The 21863-nt window shown below is 43.7% G+C and overlaps 1 protein-coding gene across 2 annotated transcripts in view; it reads right to left on the reverse strand.

Annotated features, from left to right (window-relative positions):
• The window catches only part of vps13c (vacuolar protein sorting 13 homolog C), a 385292-nt gene that overhangs the window by 255499 nt on the left and 107930 nt on the right, over window positions 1–21863 (reverse strand). For both annotated transcript variants that reach the window (XM_070865206.1, XM_070865205.1), the window contains 7 exons: window positions 20168–20274; window positions 15919–16090; window positions 10486–10548; window positions 9985–10117; window positions 6446–6540; window positions 2908–3050; window positions 1181–1373 (listed from right to left, as the gene is read on the reverse strand). In XM_070865206.1, coding sequence (XP_070721307.1) covers window positions 1181–1373; window positions 2908–3050; window positions 6446–6540; window positions 9985–10117; window positions 10486–10548; window positions 15919–16090; window positions 20168–20274 — 906 coding nt within the window. The remainder of the gene's footprint in view (window positions 1–1180; window positions 1374–2907; window positions 3051–6445; window positions 6541–9984; window positions 10118–10485; window positions 10549–15918; window positions 16091–20167; window positions 20275–21863) is intronic.

Below are 21863 nucleotides of genomic sequence, written 5' to 3' on the forward strand. Positions count from 1 at the left end.
GTTGCTACAGTTGTACAGAGCCTTGGTGAGGCCACACCTGGAGTATTGTGTACAGTTTTGGTCTCCTAACTTGAGGAAGGACATTCTTGCTATTGAGGGAGTGCAGCGAAGATTCACCAGACTGATTCCCGGGATGGTGGGACTGACCTATCAAGAAAGACTGGATCAACTGGGCTTGTATTCACTGGAGTTCAGAAGAATGAGAGGGGACCTCATAGAAACGTTTAAAATTCTGACGGGTTTAGACAGGTTAGATGCAGGAAGAATGTTCCCAATGTTGGGGAAGTCCAGAACCAGGGGTCACAGTCTAAGGATAAGGGGTAAGCCATTTAGGACCGAGATGAGGAGAGACTTCTTCACCCAGAGAGTGGTGAACCTGTGGAATTCTCTACCACAGGAAGTGGTTGGGGCCAATTCACTAAATATATTCAAAAGGGAGTTAGATGAAGTCCTTACTACTCGGGGGATCAAGGGGTATGGCGAGAAAGCAGGAAGGGGGTACTGAAGTTTCATGTTCAGCCATGAACTCATTGAATGGCGGTGCAGGCTAGAAGGGCTGAATGGCCTGCTCCAGCACCTATTTTCGATGTTTCTATCTATGTTTCTATGAATGGCGGAGCAAGCTCGAGGGGCTAGATGGCCTACTCCTGTTCCTAATTCTTATGTTCTTATGTTCTTATTCTGCTTCTCAAAGATCAAGATATTTTAAATACAAGGCGTTAGTCTCAGTGCCGTGGTAGCACTGTCACCTGAGTTAATAGATTGTGGATTCATGCCCCATGCCAAAGACTTGAGCACATAATCTAAACTGACGCTTCAATGCAGTACTGAGGGAGTGCAGCACTGTTGGAGGTGCAGTCTTTCAGATGAGATGTTAATCCAAGGCCTTATCTGCCCTTGTGAATGGATGTAATAGATCTCATGGCACCAAAGTGGAGCAAGGGAATTTTCCCAGCATCCTGGCCATCATTTATCCCTCAACCAACACCACCAAAAACAGATTAGCATTTATAAGTGCTGTTTGTGGGACCAAACTGCATTTTCCAATATTGGCTGCACTTCAAAAGTGCTTAATTGACTGGAGTGCTTTGGGATGCAAAAGGTGCTATATAAATGCAAGTCTCTCTTTCACTGGAGGAAAATGTTACCAACGGGAACCTGCATTAGAATCCATACTTACTGCATCATAAATCAGCTCCACAGGTTGAGATTGGATATTTAAAAGCTGATCTGCATTGCTTCCTTCTGGATTCATCTCAAAACAGATACTGAGCAAAGAGGACTCTGTGCCTCCCACAGAAGCCATGAGAGATGGAATTGTATTCTGTTGTTTCAAACCGGTTACATACCAGTGTTCCAGTCTGGCCTCCACTCTGCCAAAAGAAAAAGGGGACGCAAGTGCTTTTACTTTTCCAGACTTACAACAACCAGTACAGCATACAATTCTACAGGCAAGTTACAAGCCTCCGATAATCAAGGCAGAAAGAAATGACTGGAGACGGGGAGGGTGCGTGGGAGGCCGAAACGATCGCGCAGTGGTTCTGCCGAAATTAAAGGCAGGGTCATATATATATTTTTTGGATCCATCACCCTCCCAGCAGCCAAATTGACAGTCTGGCCATCAGCATTTCTGCGGGATGTTACTGGACTGATAATCCAGAGGCCTAATGATCTGGGGACAGGAGTTCAAATCCCACCACGGCAGCTGGGGAATTTTAATTCAGTTAATTAAATCAATCCAGAAGAAAAAGCTAGAGTCAGTAACGGTGACCATGAAACTAGCAGATTGTCGTAAAAACCCATCTGGTTCACTAACATCCTTTACGGAAGGAAATCTGTCATCCTGACCCGGTCTGGCTTGTACCTGACTCCAGACCCACAGCAATGTGGTTGACTCTTAATTGCCCTTTGAAATGGCCTTGCGAGACATTCAGTTGTACCAAACCGTTAGAAAAACCTTCACCGCACGGATGCAGCGTTCAAGGAGGTGGCTCACCGCCACCTTCTCAGGGGCAATTGGGGATGGCCAATAAACACTGACCTTGCCAGCGACGCCCACAACCCAGAAATGATTTTGTTTTTTTGAAAATCAGCTGTCGGCCACAGCCTGGGACCCTCGGGGGCAGTCTCGAGCAATCGGAATTAATAAAACAAACTCTAGCCGTACATCTCAAGTTAATAGTTATTCGATATAGTTGCACATATTAATTGCAACTAGGAGTTAAGAATTAGCCTAGTCCAAACCGATAGAAAAGTGACACTTCCATAGTTCTCAGACTCGTATCCCATTTACACGATGGAAGAGCTGCTGGAGGCAACCTTGTGAAAGGAAACAAAAATATGCCAGTGACCTCAACAGCCCAAACAACAAAGGACTCTCTATGGGGGCCTCTGGCATTAGATCAGTTGCCATTTTGGAGCGGACATGCCTAGCCTTTTACTGTCCTTCCCCCTATATCGGAATGGTCCTGGCCGAACTGCAAACACACAACTGGGACGAACAGAACACACACAAGATTCAAGGATGTGCAATTGCTTTAAAGTCATGCCACTTCTGAGCAACAGCATTTTCTGAATCTGCCTTGCAGTATCAAAAACACAGCTTCAACAATAGGAAACCTGATGATATTACAGCAATACGTCCAATGAACAGCTCTGTAAGAGTATAGAAGGGGTGATGATGATGCTTCTGTGAAATCGCTGGGAAGCATTTTAACCTTCTGTTGATGAGCATAATGTGACATCATTTGCCCCCATCGTGACACAAGGTTCCCTTCCCCATTGAAATTGGAAACATCAGCATGGAACCAAAAGCTGTATGTTGCAGATGCTTTAGTAATCACGCTTACTCTTGTGCCATGCTATGCTTAGCCCATCTAACACAGACAAGGAAAAGAAAGCTCTTACTTGAGACCTTTTGCTCCAGGACGCTGGTACACACTCGTACTCAGATCAATCATCTGCACGTTAAGTATCTCTGGAACATTGGGTTCCTCTCGGATTGTAATGGAGGTAGTGACCAACTTGAAGCTCATCACATTTGCAACATACTGCAAGATATCAATCACAACAGGAAATCAGAACTCTTACAATTCAACCTAACTATTTGCACTTTTCATAGAGCAAAGTGAAGAAACCCCATACCATAACAGGACAGTCAGAAGGACTATTGCCGAGAAATTATATAGGGCAATTTTAGATAAAGAGGTACTACAGAAAAAGATGATAGAACTTTTTATTCTATTGCCGAGCAATTTAAATTTTGGGATTTCATTGCCTGGAACAGGCCGATCCAAATTCTGTTCCGACTTCTCAAATATTTGGTATAGTCCACAATCTGTCTCTGCGAGAACACACTGTCCAATGGGCACAATCATGCATCTCTTACACATGGGCCCCCTTCCATGATGGGGTAATTCAGAGATCCCCTCATCTTAGTGCCAGGAGAGGAGGGGTTGGAGGAGAGGAGTTCAAAAGGTTTCAGATTAACTCTTCAATGTGAGTTTCTTCTTCAAAGTGGTGAACTCTCTTTAGAAACCTTCAAGACCCAGAGAAAACTCAGCGCTCTGTCACTTGCTGCCTCAGGTAAATTCTATTTCACCTCTCGAGCAACCTGACGCCGTCACCCAATGCTCTGGAAGCTGCAGCCACCCGTTCAGTTTCGCCAGCCTTTCCCCGCCCCCTCTCGCAGGCGTAACTTTTTTTGGATTACAGAATTTTGCTCAACTCTAGAATCAACAGGCAAAGCCTATTTGATCTCGAGCTTGTTCATCAGTGAGGGAAGTCCACCCCCGGCCCGTGTAACCTGGTCCAGGCTCTCTGAAGTTTGTCTTCGCCCAATCTTTCTCTTGGGTCTGGCATCATCCTTAGTCAAAGGTTTCATCAATAAGCACTCTTATATAACCAGAACCCTTCAGCTTGTATCGTTTTTTTCCTCATCATTTATAGAATCCTAGACTCTCCAGCACAGAAGGCCATTCGTCCCATCTTGCCTGTGCTGGCTCTTTGAAAGAGCAGCTGTCCTTGGTTCCATATCCCACATGCGAGCAAGATCGGAGCAGGCCGGGGAGCGGAAGGAGCAGCATGGCGGCGTACCTCTCCAGGGAGCTGCACGTGCTGGAGCAGGGGAGGGGGGGGAAGAGGGACGCCACCAAGATCCAGGTCGGTGATTGGAGCGTGGGCAGATACTGCAGGAGCGGTGAGGTCGGGGCGAAGGAGCAGCGAGAGAATGTAGAGGGACCTGATCAGAGCCTAGGAGAGGCGCGAGTTCGGGGCCAGGGGCAGCACGGGCCAGCCCACACTGACGTGTGCGTGCACTAGGCCCGTGCAGCAGAGCTGGTCTCCAGTCATCTTGGGTAATCCTTGCCACTGGACCAAGATCTCGCTCTGTCAAGCCCGTGTGGTGGCTGGTGTGCAGCGGTCACCACACGTTAAAAAAACCCACGCACAGGCATCTTCCACCCTTCGAGATTTAGTTCAGGAACTGGAATATTAGGTCCTTCATTGAAACACCTGTGAACTTCTTGACGAGGAAGCAAGTCATCCTCGATTCGAGGGACTGCCTATGATGATGATCCCGCAATGTGTACATAACCTTGCAAATCTCTCATCTTCAATTGTCTGTCCAACTTCCTTCTAAAATTATTTATGGTATCAGCTTCCACCACGTTTCAGATAGAGCGTTCCAGAATCGACAACTCAGTGAAAACATTTCTCCTCATCTCCCCTCTCGATCTTTTGCCAATGATTTTGAGTCTATGACCTCTGGTTACTGACCCTCTTGCCACAGGTAATTATTTTTCTATATCAAAATCTATCATCTTGAAAACCTCTATTAGGTCATCTCTTAACCTTCTCTGTTCCAACAAGAACTGTCCTAACTTTTCCAACCTCTCCTCCGAACTGATGTCCCTCAACCCCAGTAACATCCTCTGTACCTCTTCGAAGGCCTTTACATCTTTCCTGAAGTGTGGTAGCCAGAATTGTACACAAGACTCCTGCTGAAGCCTAACCGGTGATCTATAAAGTTACAGTATGATCTCTTTGCTTTCATATTCTATTCCTCTAGTTATAAACCCAGGTACCCCATATGCTTTTTTAACTGCCTCATCAACTTGCTCTGCCACCGTTAAGGATTTGTGTATATGGACACCAAGATCTCTACTCCTCTACACTTTCCAAAATTGTGCCATTTATAGTATACTGCATGCCATTTATAGTATATTAATCCTTCCATGGTCACTTGTTCCAGTCAAGTGTTTGCTTTGATTACAGGTGCATTTCTCAGTTAACTGCAAAGATTCCTTATTAACAGTTTACGGAAAACCATCAGGCTATCTGCAACACATTACAGATAGTCTTCAAACTGGACACCATACACAAAGTAGAACAAATATTCAAAATAACTCCCTTGCACCTTACTCGGCAAGATAATGGCCTACTGCATCGAAAACGTTCAAGTTTCCTGTGATTGCACCTGAAGAGTTAAAACACATCTCCAAACTCCCGTCAAGTAAGAGGCAAAATGAAATTTAAAAAACAGAAGTGTAACCCTGTCGCAATCCTGCCCAATAACCCCATCTGGAAAGAGCACATAAACAAAACAAGACTGGGCTCAATAATTACGGGTCAGCTTTGTCTCAGTGGCGGCAATCTCACTTCTCGAGTCAGAAGGTCGTGGGTTCAAGCCCCACTCCAGAGACTTGAGCCTATCATCTGGGCTGACACGCCAGAGCAGTACTGAGAGAGCACTGCACTGTCAGAGGTGCCGTCTTTCAGATGAGAAGTTATACTGAGTATATGTCTGCCCTCTCAGATGAACTTAAATAACTCCAGAACACTATCTGAAGAGGAGCGAGGGAAGTTCTCCTGGTGTCCGGACCAATATATATCTCTCAACCAACACCTAAAACAGATTATCTAGTCATTTATCCCACAGCAGATTGTGCGGCCTTGCTGTATGCAAATTGGCTGCTAAATATATCTACGCTACAACACTGACTATGCTTAAAAAAAAAAGCTACATTAGCTGTGAAGCACTTTGTGACTCATGAGATTATGAAAGGTGCTTCATAAATGAGTTTTTCTTTCTTTAAAACCCCATCATAGTTAAGTAGCTTCCTAATATCTCCCATTTCAGCATGGTGGAAAATTACCCCAACATGAGTCACCACCTTCAGAAGAGATGGGGAGAAAAACAAATTTGTAAGTTGTTGCAAATGATTGGCAGCACTGAAATTTGATAAGCTTTCATTAACCAATTGACGAGGTTTCAATGATAGGGGTCACAATTTCACAATCCCACCACGGAGCCACACTCAGAGGGATCACCAATCGGAGAATCCCTCCAAGCACAGCTTCCGTTCTGGGAGTGTGGGATCGTGGATTCAGCTCTTCACCAGTATATAATTTCTAGTCAACTATTAAGAATAATAAAAAGAGACACCTCCTTGGGCAAGGTCAAGTTGTGGGAACTCTCACTGTATCCAATAGCAGTGTACAGCTTGGTTTTTTCTTCAGCAGTCATGAGGTCATTAATACCTGCGTAGGTGAAATAATAACCAGACATGAACAAATTCTGAGCCATATAAAACAATGTTAAAAATATCTTAGACACAAACTAAAATTATTACGAAAAAGCACCAACGGGTGTACACAGTCAACATAATCTTAATTGTTCAGGAAGCGCACAGGTTCATAAGTTCTCGATCAGGCCAACATCCCCAGCGTCGAAGCACTGCCAATACTCAACCAGTGGGCAGGCCACATTGTTCGTATGCCCGACACAAGGCTCCCAAAGCAAGTGCTCTACTCGGAACTCCTACACAGCAAGCGAGCCCCAGGTGGGCAGAGGAAACATTTCAAGGACACCCTCAAAGCCTCCCTGATAAAGTGCAACATCCCTACCAACACCTGGGAGTCCCTGGCCAAAGACCGCCCAAAATGGTGGAAGAGCATCCGGGAGAGTGCTGAGCACGTCGAGTCTCATCGCCGAGAGCATGCAGAAAACAAGCACAGGCAGCAGAAAGAGCGTACGGCAAACCAGTCCTACCCACCCCTTCCCTCAACCACTGTCTGTCCCACCTGTGACACAGACTGCAATTCCCATATTAGACTGTTCAGTCACCTGAGAACTCACTTTTAGAGTGGAAGCAAGTCTTCTTCGATTTCGAGGGACTGCCTATTGATGATGAAGCATCAATAAAGCAGTTACCATTTAAAGTAAAGAGCAACTTGAATTTATATAGCACCTTTATCACAATAAAACATCCCAAGGTATTGACACTGAGCCAAAGAAGCAGGCATGGGGAAGTGACCATAATATGGCATAATTCTTCATTAAGATGGAGAGTGACACAGTTAATTCAGAGACCAGGGTCCTGAACTTAAAGAAAGGTAACTTCGATGGTATGAGACGTGAATTGGCTAGAATAGACTGGCGAATGATACTTAAAAGGGTTGATGGTGGATAGGCAAAATGGCAGACATTTAAAGATCACATGGATGAACTTCAACAATTGTACATCCCTGTCTGGAGTAAAAATAAAACGGGGAAGGTGGCTCAACCGTGGCCAACAAGGGAAATTAAGGATAGTGTTAAATCCAAGAAAGAGGCATACAAATTGGCCAGAAAAAGCAGCAAACCGGAGGACTGGGAGAAATTTAGAATTCAGCAGAGGAGGACAAAGGGTTTAACTAGGAGAGAGAAAATAGAACATATGAGAGGAAGCTTGCAGGGAACATAAAAACTGACTGCAAAAGCTTCTACAGATACGTGAAGAGAAATTTTTTTTTAACCAATAAGGGAATTAAGAGCTACGGGGAGCGGGCGGGTAAGTGGAGCTGAGTCCACGGCCAGATCAGCTATGATCTTGTTGAATGGCGGAGCAGGCTCAAGGGGCTAGATGGCCTACTCCTGTTCCTAATTCTTATGTTCTTATGTAAGACAAATGTGGGTTCCTTACAGTCAGAATCAGGTGAATTTATAATGGAGAACAAAGAAATGGCAGCCCCAAGCTCTGGAACTCTCTGCCTTAACTGCTCGTTCCTCCTTCAAGACGCTCCTTAAAACCATCTCTTTGATCAAGCTTTTGGTCACCTGCGCTAATTTCTACTTATGCGGCTCGGTGTCAAATTTTTATCACATAATACTCCTGTGAAGCGCCTTGGGATGTTTCACTATGTTAAAGGTGCTATATAAATACAAGTTGTTGTGTTTTGGTAGTCAAAGAGGTAGGTTTTTGGAGTACAGGTATCTTAAAACGAGAGAGAGAGAGAGAGAGAGAGAGAGAGAGAGAGAGAGAGAGAGAGAGAGAGGTGGGTAGGTGGAGAGGTTTAGGGAGGGCCTATTAAAGGATAATCTCTGTGGAGGCACAATATGTTGATGTGGTTCTTAATGAATACTTTGCGTCTGTTTCCACAAAGGAAAGAGGCAATGCAGACACTGCTATCGAAGAGGAATGTGAAATTCTGGATGAAATAAACCTAGTGAGAGAAAGGATATTAAGGGGTTGAGCAGCTTTGAAAATAGGTAATGCATTCCAGGCTGCTGAGCGAAGTAAGAGAATAGCAGAGGCCTTGACCATCATTTTCCAGTCCTCTTTGGATCTGGGAATGGTGCCAGGGGATTGGAGGACTGCTAATGTGATACCCTTGTTTAAGAAGGGAGAAAGAATAGGCCGAGTAAATACAGGCCTGTCAGCCAAACCTCAGTAGTGGGAAAATCATTGGAAAAAATCCTGAAAGACAGGATAAATCTACATTTAGAAAGGCAAGGATTAATTAGAGACAGTCAGCACAGGTTTATTAAGGAAAGATCATGTTTGACTAACCTGATTGAATTTTTCGAGGAGGTAACCAGGAGGGTCGATGAGGGCAGTGCGTACGATGTATTATATTTGGACTTGAGCAAAGCTTTTGATAAGGTCCCACATGGTAGACTGGACACGAAGATTAAAGCCCATGGGGATCCAGGGCAAAGTGGCAAGTTGGATCCAAAATTGGCTTAGAGGTAGGAAGCAAAGGGTAATGGTTGATAGATGTTTTTGTGACTGGAAGGAAGTTTCCAGTGGGGTTCCGCAGGGCTCAGTACTGGGTCCTTGCTTTTTGTGGCATACATCAATGATCTAGATTTGAATATTGGGAGTATGATTAAGAAGTTTGCAGATGACACTAAAATTGGTTGTGTGGTTGATAATGAAGAGGAAAGTCATGGGCTGCAGGAGGATATCAATCTACTGGTCAGATGGGCAGAGCAGTGGCAAATGGAATTTAATTTGGAGAAGTGAGAGGTAATGCACTTGGGGAGGGCTAATTAAACAGTAGGCCACTTAATAGTGTAGATGAACAAAGGTACCTCAGTGTGCTTGTCCACAGATCCCTGAAAGTAGCAGGCCAGGTGGATAAGGTGGTTAAGGCAGCATACAGAAAGCTTGCCTTTATTGGCCGAGGCATAGGATACAAGAGCAGGGAAGTTATGCTTAAATTATATAATACTCTGGTTAAGCCACAGATGGAATACTGCGTGCAGTTCTGGTCGCCATATTATTGCACTAGAGAGGATGCAGAGATTTACTAGAATGCTGCCTGGAATCTTAGATCTGAGGACAGATTGGATAGGCTGGGTTTGTTCTCATTGGAACAGAGGAGGCTGAGAGGAGACCTCATTGAGGTGTACAAAATTTTGAGGAGCCTGGATATAGTGGATAGCAAGGGCCTATTTCCCCTGGTGGAGGGGTCAATTACGAGGGGGCATAGGTTTAAGGTGGTTGGTGGAAGGTTCAGAGGGGATTTAAGGGGAAACTTCTTCACACAGAGGGTTGTGGGGGTCTGGAACTCACTGCCGAGAAGGGTGGTGGTGCAGGGTGGTTGTTTGAATGGTCACAAAAGATTGGGTCAGCTGGCGTCGCTGGGGGTGCTTACATAAATTCACAGCGAAGACAAAAAAATACATTTCAAACAAAACTTCATAAATGTTTTACTAACTTTCTGGTACAGATTTATCTTCCTCTTCACCCTTCTTCTTGGATTCTTTTCTTCCCCACAGTCCACTGAACCAGCCCCCACTCTGCTTCTCTGCTCCCTTCTTCCCCAGCATCTTTTGCCCGGATCTAATCACCTGAGAACAAAAAGGAATTCATGAGTGGGACATTACACTATGGAATATACCTTGACCACCTAGAAGGACAAGGGCAGCAGGCGCATGGGAACACCACCACCTCCATGTTCCCCATCAACTCACACACCATCCGGATTTGGAAATGTATCACCGTTCCTTTATCGTCGTTGGGCCAAAATCCTTGAACTCCCTCCCAAACAGCACTGTGGGAGCACTTTCACCACACAGACTGCAGCGGTTCAAGAAAGTGGTTCACCACCACCTTCTCAAGGGCAATTAGGGATGGGCAATAAATGCCGGCCTTGCCAGCAACGCCCACATCCCATGATTTAACAAAAAAACACACAAAAATCTATGTTCAGACTTACTTCAACATGGGCCTGTTGTCTTGCTAATGTGATGTTAAAAATATCCAGTGATTTCTCCAGGATCTGAAAAGGAGACAACAATTAGCCAACACCGAAAATGCAAGTTTTGACCACAGAATACTTTAAAATATAGTGGAATCTCCCACGCTGAACTTGAAGGGACTACGGAAGAGTAGGGGAGGCCTCCTGGTGTCCTGGACAACAGTTATCCTCTCAACCAACAGCACAAACAGATTATCTGGTCATTTTATCTCAATGTTATTTGTGGGAGCTTGTGTGTGCAAATTGCCTGCTGCATTTGCACATATTACAACAATTACTACATTTCAAAAGTACTTCATCCAGTGAAGAACATGAAAGGTGTGATATAAATGATTTAAAAAGCCATTTAAGACAGAAAGGAGGGAAATAATTGATAGACTAATCAAACTTAGAGAGGATAAAACCTCAGGTCCAGATGGATTGCATCCATGCATATTAAAAAAGGTTAGGAAACTGATTGCAGAGGCACTATTACATATATATAAAAAATCATTAGAAAAGACAATAGTGCCAGAGGACTGGCGGACAGCTAATGTTATTCCTATATTTAAAAAGAAAAAGATATGGAACAAGTCCAACGAACTATAGACTAGTTAGCTTAACATCGGTGGTAGGAAAGATTATGGAATCTTTACTCAAAGATATAATTGAAAAACATCTAGAAAGTGAAAATATAAAAGAGTAGTTCGCACGGATTTCAAAAGGGAAAATCTTGCTTGACCAATCTTATTGAATTCTTTGAAAAGGTAACAGGAAGAGTAGACAAGGATAATGCAGATGATGTAATATATTTAGATTCTCAAAAAACCTTCAATAATACACAGCATAATAGATACATGACTAAGGTCAGAGCGAGTGGAGTTTGGGGACGGGTAGCAGAATAGATAACAAGCTGGCTACAAAACTGGAGAGAGTAGGGGTTACAGGTACGGGGTGTTCCACAGCAATCGGTGCTGAGACTACTGTTGGTCACAATTTACATTAATGATTTGGACTCGGGAATGGGAAGTACAATTTTAAAATTTGCAGACGACATCAAATTAGGAGTGTAGTTAACATAAAGGACGAATGTGACAAAATCCAATACATTAATAAACTTGCAGAATCGGTGTGTAACTGGCAAATTAATTTCAATATAGGTAAATGTGAGGGGATGCATTTTTATAGGCGGAATAAGGAGGTCACATACCGCTTGGATAATAAGAGTCTGAAAGGGGTACAGGAGCAAAGGGATCTAGGGGTCCACACTAAAGGTAGCACTGCAGGTTAATAAGACCATAAAAACAGCAAACCAAGCACTGGGGCTCATTTCTAGAGGGATATGAATAAAAGGCAGAGAAGTAATGTTAAACTTGTATCGAATCTTAGTTAGATCACACTGGGGAACACTGTGCACAGTTCTGGTCGCTGTATTATAAAAATGATAGAGGAATTGGAGAAGGTGAACTAAAGATTCACGAGGACACCAGAACTGAGAGGATACGATCATCAGGAAAAATTTAACAGGCTGGGGCTCCTTTTTCTAAAGAGAAGAGAAGGCTGAGGGGTGACCTGATAGAGGACTTGAAGATAATGACCGATTGATAGGGTAGACGTAGAGAAAATATTTCCACGTGGGGAGTCCAAAACTAGAGGGCATAAATACAAGATAGTTACTAATAAATCCAATACCGAATTCAGGAGAAACTTCTTTACCCAGAGGCTGGTTAAAAGGTGCTACCACAAGGAGTAGTTGAGTCAAATTTAAAAAAATGCATTTAAGGGGAAGCTAGATAAGCACTAGGGAGAAAGGAATCGAAGGATATGTTAACAGAGGCATAGAAGGAGGCTCGTGTGGAGCATAAACACCAGCATAGATCAGTTGGGCGAATTACCTGATTCGTCGCTGTAGACTCAATGGGCTCAATTTTCCCCAAAGCATTCTTTTGGCGTATTTGAAGAGTTACACCCGATTTTTGTGGCCCAAGTACGCTAAGAAAAAGTGTTGTAAGTTTCCCCTTAGGACCTCTTCATTTTGGCGTGGCCTAACCCAAGAGGGGGTGGAGTCTTGATCTGCACCGAAAAGATTGGGCTGCCATGGTAACCAGGGGCACAAGCACAGATGCATTCTCCTGCCGGTGCATTCTTCCACCCCTAGCCCTGGCCGAAGGGCTTGCCGGGTGCATTCTCCTGGCCCTGTCCCCCGGCCGGGTATGAAGGTAGGACTTTTATTTTTTTATTTTTTTATGTATTTATTTATTTATTTATTTATTATTGATGGTCTTTATGCTTCATGAATGTTGTTGAGAAGGTGTTTAGTGCTTTGCAAGGTCCTCTGTGCTTCCTTTCCCCCCTATTTCTGGCTACCTGCACTGATTTCTTAACTCTCTGAAAAGATTTTCTGTGCGGCCACAAACGCTGGCCTAAGTTAGTTTGGAGCAACTAGTAGCTATCCAAACTCGCTTAAATGGTCAAAACAGGCGTAGGTGGCTGGTAACGCCCCCTTTTGAAAAAAAAAACGAAACTAAAAAAAATCCTAACTAACTCATTTACACTGGTGCAAATTAAATGTGCAGAATGGGGATGTTTAAGATACTCCAGAAAAATCAAGTTACGCCAAAAAAAATGGAGCAACTCCTGGGAAAATTTGGGCCCAATGTAACTCCATGTTCTTCTCGATTACCATCTTCCCAACTTGGGAAGTAATGAGGACAAAAATCTAGTGAAATCACAAAAAGAATTAAAGGGAAGGTTAGAAAATAATTCTTTACACAATAGGGCGGTTAGAACGTGGAATTTTCTGTTGTTGAAGCAGAGTCCTTCAATTCTATTCAAAGGAAATTAAATATTGGCTCGAAAGAGCAATATTAATGGATATTTAAAATGAACAGAACAGTGGGATTAGAACCATCTCTAAATCCACTAAATTACATCGATCCTTCCACCGATGTTGGTCAAGCAAGACTTTTCCTTTTGAAATCCATGCATTATTATAATTTTGGTTTCTGGATATTCTTTTATTTTCTCCTTTAGTGGGGATTCCATTATTTTTCCTATCACCGATGTTAAGCTGACTATGGACATGTTCTATCCCCCTTCTTAAATTACGTTAGCCATCTGCCAGTTCTCTGGCACTACACCTTTTTCGACAGAGTTATTACATGTGTGTCATAAGGCCTCTGCTATCTCTTTCCTAGATTTTTAAAAAAAATGCATGGATGCAATCCATCCGGACCAGGGGTTTTATCCTCTGAGTTTGACTAGTTTATTTAATATATCCCCTCTTTTCATTTTAAATATATTTATCTCATCATTCTATGTCGTGTCCACCTCTACTACCTCCCTGGTAAATACTGAAGCAAAATCATTATTTAATATTTCTGCCATCGCTCTATCATTACCTGTGGTATTATCTTGTGGTCTATCCCTTAATGGCCCTATTCCCATCCCAACCTTCCTTCCTTTTTTTATTGATGCACCTGTAAAATATTTTACTATTTTGTTTTATGTTCCTTGATCATTTAATTTCAGAGTTCCACCAGATGAGTCCACCGAATTCAAACAGGCAAAGTCAGCAGCATAACAGCAATAACTCTTGGTCTCTCAGTATGGGAACTATTGCTACTGCACCATTTATACTGCGAGAGATGAACCAGCTTTAATGTGAAGGTATGTACCACCCCAAGATCGGAGCAGGAGCAAGTACATTTGAGCAGAAGCACAGCGTAACTCTGAAAAAAGCTGTTTCACCCACCAAGTTCAGAACACAAGCTTAGCAGCATAGAAATATTGCTAACTGGTTTTGTACTGAATGTTGTAACTAGTGGCTAAAATGACAGAAAGAGTAGAAAGCAGGAATTTGGTGAGCAAGTGTAGGGCTCCTATCACAGGACTCATCTCTGGCCAAATAGGAGCACTGGACAAATAGCAAATGCAGACAGGAGACCAGATCTAGAGAGCCTGAGATAGCAGAATTGTGGCAAGAGCCAAAAGCTCAATTCAACAGCTGTTAATTAACTTCAATACTTCACTTTATATCCTGGCTACATCCCACCAACTCTGAAAAGTTCTTTCATGAAGATGTCAGGCTACAAAATTGAACGGAGGCCTTTCCACATTGGGGGACAGCACGAGACTCCAGAAACAAGCACTCGACTCGGGAGCTTCGACATGGCAAGCGAGCCCTAGAGGGGCAGAGGAAACGCTTCAAGGACACCGTCAAAGCCTCCTTGAAAAAGTGCAACATTCCCACCATCTGGGAAGCCTTGGCCCAAGACCAGTCAAAGTGGAGGAAGAGCATCCGGGAAGGCGCTGGGCACCTCGAGTCTCATCGCCGAGAGCAAGCCGAAGCCAAGCGATGACAGCGGAAGGAACATGTGGCAACCCAGGCATCCCAGCCACTCGTTCCTCCAACCACCGTCTGCCCCACTTGTAACAGAGACTGTGGGTCCCGCATTGGACTCTTCAGTCACCTGAGAACTCATTTTTAGCGTGGAAGCAAGTCATCCTCAACTCCGAGGGACTGCTGAAGAGAAGGGGGACAGTTTAAATTTTTATTAAAATATTGCTCATCTTTTTTAAAATCTCAAATCTTGACATTCCATGGAGACCACCAACTGGTCAGGTTTCACCCTGCTGTTTGCTCTAATATCAGCAGAACAGATCGATTGAGCCTGTAAATCCAGACTGACACTCCAGTGCGGTGCTGAGGGAGTGCTACACTGTCGGAGGTGCCGTCTTTCGGATGAGACGTCAAACCAAGGCCCCATTTGCTCTCTCAGGTGGATGTAAAAGATCCCATGGCACTATTTCAAAGAGCAGGGGAGTTATCCCCGGTGTCCTGGCCAATATTTATCTCTCAATCAACATAACAAAAACAGATTATCTGGTCATTATCACATTGCTGTTTGTGGGAGCTTGCTGTGCGTAAATTGGTTGCCGCGTTTCCTACCTTACAACAGTGACTACTTCAAATGTACTTAATTGGCTGTAAAGTGCTTTGAGCCATCCGGTGGTCGTGAAAGTCGCTATATAAATGCAAGACTTTCTTTCCATGGGGCCATGATTCACACTGGCTTGGGAGTTCACAGATCTGTGGGAATCCATGCTATCTGCAGCTGCACTCAGTTCACTAACTCATAACTAAAGCATGAAGCATCACAAACATTACAATGAGAAAATGTGCTAGCAGCAGTAAATTGCATTGTTCTGTCCCAATAGTGCTCAGTATCTTGTTAAATTATACAGCATTCCAGTGCAATACTGAAGAAGCCAGTCACTGAAGGCACATTTCGCTCAAACTAATTAATGATTTAAGAGGGTTTTTTTTTCAGACTACAAAGCCAACCTTGGAGTCACAAATCATGGAGATTTCATATTTAGAGGTTAATTGCTTTTAAAAACAAGCTTTACCTGAATTTGTTTCAATAATTCTTCAGAAGGTTTAGTCTGTGTCAGCTTGCTCTTGTAAGTCATTTTATAAGCCTTCAGATTTTGTCTGTGACTTTTGATGTTGCCCCAGGACCACATGCGATATTTTCTCCGGAGATGAACTTCCAGAATTCCTGTGATTGCATATTCCCACCTAAGACAAGCAGAGTTATTACTTCATGGCAACAAGAAACATTTACCACGGAAAAATTTAATGTCACAGGAAGGCCATGAATTGGTGAGGGGGATAGGTTGTTTTTCCTGAAGTCGGGGTTAAGGAACATTTCTTTTGTTGTTTTGGGCAGGGGGGAGATGGGTCTGTTGAATTGCACCTGACCCACACTGTACCTGATGCATTAGCAACACAGACACAGAGTGCCAAGCTGGTAAAATGTTGTGCTTCCCAGCTCTTATTTCCCTCACAATGACAAAATAAATAAATATACAGGTTAAGCCTCCCTTATCCAGAACCATCCCTCGTCCAGAACCATTCCCGACCACCGGGTGGCGTATGCACAGAACTCCGACATGAACAAATTGAAGTCCTTCCTCGCTGCCGACTCCCGCAATTGCTGACCTGACCCCGCGATCCACCCCCCCCCCCCCACCCACTCCGCGATCTCTCTGCCGCACTCCCAGCCCCAATATCCCCTTACTCAGTACCTGTATCATCCAATTTAACATGACCACCCCTCATCCGGAAAAATCCCTTATCCAGAACAGGCCAGGTCCCGAGGGTTCCGGATAAGGGAGGTTCAACCTGTACCCCTAAAATAAGAGATTTGATTTTATCTGGGATGAATCAACTTAACTACTTGCTGTCAAAAGGTAAAAACTGAATGAAATAAATAATGATTCAGAATTAGTACCCCTGTTGGAACAGCAAAAACATGCACCTGTTCTGAAAGAAATACAAAGCACATGTAGGCCGTGGGTCAGTGGTAACTTGAGTCAGCCTGTAAGACCCACTCCAGAGACTTGAGCACATAATCCAGGCTGACACTCCAGTGCAGTGCTGAGGGAGTGCTGCACTGTCATGGAATCATAGAAGTTTACAGCACAGAAGGAGGCCATTTCAGCCCATTGTGTCCGCGACGGCCAAGAGGATATCCAGCCTAATCCCACTTTCCAGCTCTGTAACCCTGCAGATTACGGCACTTCAGGTGCACATCTAAGTACTTTTTAAACGTGGTGAGGGTTTCTGCCTCTACCACTCTTTCAGGCAGCGAGTTCCAGACCTCCACCACCATCTGGGTGAAGAAATTTCCCCTCAAATCCCCTCTAAACCGTCTACCAATTACTTTAAATTTATCCCCCTGGTTGTTGACCACTCTGCCAAGAAAAATTGGCCCTTTCTATCCATTCTATCCAGGCCCCTCATAATTTTATACACCTCAATGAGGTTTCCCCTCAGCTTCCTGTGTTCAAATGAAAACAAATCCCAGCAGATCTAATCTGTCCTCAGAGCTTAGATTCTCCATGCCTGGCAAGATCCTCGTAAATCTCCTCTGTACCCTCTCCGGTGTAATCAGGTCCTTCCTGTAATGTGGTGACCAGAACGGCACGCAGTACTCCAGCTGTGGCCTAACTAATGTTTTATACAGTTCAAGCATAACCCCCCCCCCCCCCCCCAACCGCTCTTGCATTCAATGCCTCGGCTAATAAAGGCAGGTATTTCGTATGACTTCTTAACCACCTTATCCACCTGGCCTGCTACTTTTAGGGATCTGTGGATATGCACTCCAAGGTCCATTTGTTCCTCTACATTTCTCCGTGTCCTACCATTTAATGTGTATTCCCTTTGCTTGTTAGTCCTCCCCAAATGCATTACCTCACACTTCTCTGGATTAAATTCCATTTGCCACTGTTCTGCCCACCTGACCAGTTGATTGATATCTTCCTGCAGTCTACAGCTTTCTTCTTCATTATCAACCACACAGCGATATTAGTATAATCTGTAAACTTCTTAATCATACCCCCTATATTCAAGTCTAGATCATTGATGTATATCACAAAAAGCAAGGGACCCAGCACTGAGCCCTGCAGAACCCCACTGGAAACATCCTTCCAGTCACAAAAACATCCATCAACCATTATCTTTTGCTTCCTACCTGAGCCAATTTTGGATCCAACTTGCCACTTTACCCTGGATCCCATGGGCTATTACTCTGCCATGTGGGACCTTATCAAAAGCTTTGCTAAAAATCCATATACACTGCATCATACTCACTACCCTCATCAATCCTCCTGGTTACCTCCTCGAAAAATTCAATCGGATTAGTCCAACACGACCTTCCCTTAACAAGTCCATGCTGACTGTCCTTGATTAATCTGTGTCTTTCTAAGTGAAGATTTATCCTGTCCTTCAGGATTTTTTCCCAATAATTTTCCCACCAGAGGTTAGGCTGACTGGCCTGTAATTACTCGGTCTATCCCTTTCTCCCTTTTTAAACAAAGGTACAACATTCGCAGTCCTCCAGCCCTCTGGCACCACACCTGTAGCCAGAGCGGATTAGAAAAAGATGGTCAAGGCCCCTGCTATTTCCTCTTTTGCTTTGCTTAACAGCCTGGAATACATTTTATCTGGGCCTGAGGACTTATCCACTTTCAAAGTTGCTAAACCCCTTAATACCTCCTCTCTCACTGTTTATTTCATCTAATATTTCTTATTCTCTTCCTCGATAGTAGAGTCTGCATTACCCCTCTCTTTTGTGAAAACATACGCAAAGTATTCATTAAGAAGCATACCCACATCTTCCGCCTCCACACACAGATTACCCTCATGGTCTCCAATAGGCCCTCCCCTTTCTTTAGTTATCTTCTTGCTCTTAATATATTTATAAAACATCTTTGGGTTTTCCTTGATTTTACTTGCCAAGAATTTTTCATGCTCTCTCTTTGCTTTCCTGATATCCATTTTAATTTCACCCCTGGACTTTTTATACACCTCTAGAGATTCTGCACTGTCGGAGGTGCCGGTTTTCGGATGAGACGTTAAACAGAGGCCCTGTCTGCTCTCTCGGGTGGACGTAAAAGATCCATGGCACTATTTTAATTGAAGAGCAGGGGAGATATCCCGAGTGTCCTGACCAATATTAATCCCTCAGTCAACATCACTAAAACAGATTATCCGGTCATTATCACATTGCTGTTTGTAGCAGCTTGCTTCCGCATTTCCTACATTACAACTATGACTACACTTCAGAAAGTACTTAATTGGCTGTGAAACACTTTGGGACATCCTGAGATTATGAAAGGCACTGGAGAAATGCAAAGATTTCTTTCTTTTCACATGTAAAACAAACATGCAGGTTACAGAAAAATGAACACCTAAGCTCGGCCAATGACTCCGTATTGTAAATGGCTGCGGTAAGTCCATCATACCGGCAAAATCACAGGTTCAATCTGGGTTAAGTTACCAATCTCAGAGAGTTGCAAGTACAGCAAGTGATCAGGAAGGGCCAATGAATCTTGGCCTTTATTGCAAAGGGGATGGAGTATAAAAGCAGGGAAGTCTTGCTACAGCTACACAGGGTATTGGTGAGGCCACACCTGGAATACTGCGTGCAGTTTTGGTTTCCATATTTACGAAAGGATATACTTGCTTTGGAGACAGTTCAGAGAAGGTTCACAAGGTTGATTCCGGTGAGGGGGTTGACTTATGAGGAAAGGTTGATTAGGTTGGGCCTCTACTCATTGGAATTCAGAAGAATGAGAGGTGATCTTATCGAAACGTATAAGATTATGAGGGGGCTCTACAAGGTGGATGCAGAGAGGATGTTTCCACTGATGGGGGAGACTAGAACTAGAGGGCACGATCTTACAATAAGGGACCGCCCATTTAAAACTGAGATGAGGAGGAACTACTTCTCTCAGAGGGTTGTAAATCTGTGGAATTCGCTGCCTCAGAGAGCTGTGGAAGCTGGGACATTGAATATATTTAAGACAGAGGTAGACAGTTTCTTAACCGATAAGGGAATAAGGGGTTATGGGGAGTGGGCGGGGAAGTGGAGCTGAGTCCATGATCAGATCAGCCATGATCTTATTAAATAGCGGAGCGGGCTCGAGGGGCCATATGGCCTACTTCTGCACCCACCAAATTGTGTGTCTCTGGGCAAGGGTGGGGGTACTGAGCATACATTAAAAGCAGCAAGAACTGAAAGCTGGAGGGAGGAAAAGCTGCCATCAAATTGAACATCACAGGCAAACAGCACACATTTAAATAACTTACCATTTACTGGCATTTTTATGAAGTGGTACATCGGGCTTGTATTTTCTATAAGGGACGTTTCGAACCATATAGTCGACAGATTCCAACAGATCTATAATACTAAGATACTGGAAACATGAACAATTGTCAGTCCACACATCAACACTTCCAATTTTCACACGCACTGCTGATCTGCAATTCTAACATTGTAATCAAAATCACTGGCACCAATCGACAATTACATTGAATAGACACAAGCTTTTAGTTTCCTGGAAGATCATGGCTTAAAAATGTTAAGACTAGAATGTTAGCAATTTATTTGTCCTAGTCAGGAAACAATGTTTATCAGAGGTTGTAAATATCAAGGAAATTATACTGTTTTTCCACTACATAGGACATACAGCACAGAAATAGGCCATTCGACCCAAATGGTCCATGCCCTAGTGTTTATGCTCCATACGAGCCTCTTCCCACACTACTTCATCGAACCCTATCCAGAAGAACTAGATTTGGGTATTAAGGTAGGAAAGTGGAGTTGAGGTCGAAGATCAGCCATGATCTTATTGAATGGCGGAGCAGGCTCGAGGGGCCGAATGGTCTACTCCTGCTTCTATTTCTTAGGTTATGATTGGATTGTATAAACAGGAATAGGCCATCAAGACCCTCGATCTGTGGCACAGAGGGGAACAGTTCAATCGTTAAAAGTGCTGGAGACAAAGAAAAACCAAGCAAGCAAGCAAGCAGACAAATATTTATCTTGGAATGAAGGAAGTCAAATGCCCAGAATCCTGCCGCACTGATTTGAAGAGAGGGCTCATTGATCCAGTAATGGCCCTGCCCATTGTGTCAGCCATGACAATATACCACAACACCATTTTTGCTGAAGCTTTGGTACAAGCCTGGCTGAATAATTCTGATCCCATCTGTTTTGTGTCCATTAAAAGATAAGTCCCCACACACACTGTTGCTTGCACAAAGATGGCAAGCTGGTCACATCGAGTGATCTGCCTGACTTTAAACTAAATACTTTTGATGCAGCTTGACAAAGCTTATGCTGTTACTCGGCATTTTCTGCACCACTAGAGACACACCTATGGAGTGTGAACCAAGCAAAGAAATGCTTGAAAGCTGCACGTTAACATATAACAGAATCCTCAGAAGTAGATCCAGATTCACACACTTTAAAACAAAAGTTAATGTGATGGATGGCACAATGCCACTATCTAACTTCCTGAATTCCAGTAAGTGTGCAGGATTTTTCCATTCAGGACAGCACAATGTAAACCACCAATGCCCATACCACAATCGTCTCTATATAATCTCACTAATAGTCCCTGGAAGTCAAAATCGATGTGCATCCAGTTGCCTTACAACAGATAAATCCATAACTGGGGCCACAGAAAGGAAAGCTCTATTAAGTAATCTTGTCCAACGAACTGTGGAAATTTGTTAAATTCTTTTCTGCTCCATCCTTAGCTTTAACAGTTGTAGAACATGTTAGTCCCAACATACAATGTTAGAATGACAGGTCACAGGTACACTGCCATTGTTCCCAACCTCTCAATCCAAGTTTTCAATCATACTCTTGCTACTGTGTAGTGTCGAGCATTTACCCACAATGGTGGGGGCGGGGCAGAAATAGAATCACAGAATTGTACAGTACAGTAGGCGGCCATTCGGCCCATCATGCCTGTACCAGCTCTTTGAACGAGCGATC

The sequence above is a fragment of the Pristiophorus japonicus genome, chromosome 21 (genome assembly GCF_044704955.1).
Source record: "Pristiophorus japonicus isolate sPriJap1 chromosome 21, sPriJap1.hap1, whole genome shotgun sequence".
Taxonomy (NCBI): domain Eukaryota; kingdom Metazoa; phylum Chordata; class Chondrichthyes; family Pristiophoridae; genus Pristiophorus; species Pristiophorus japonicus.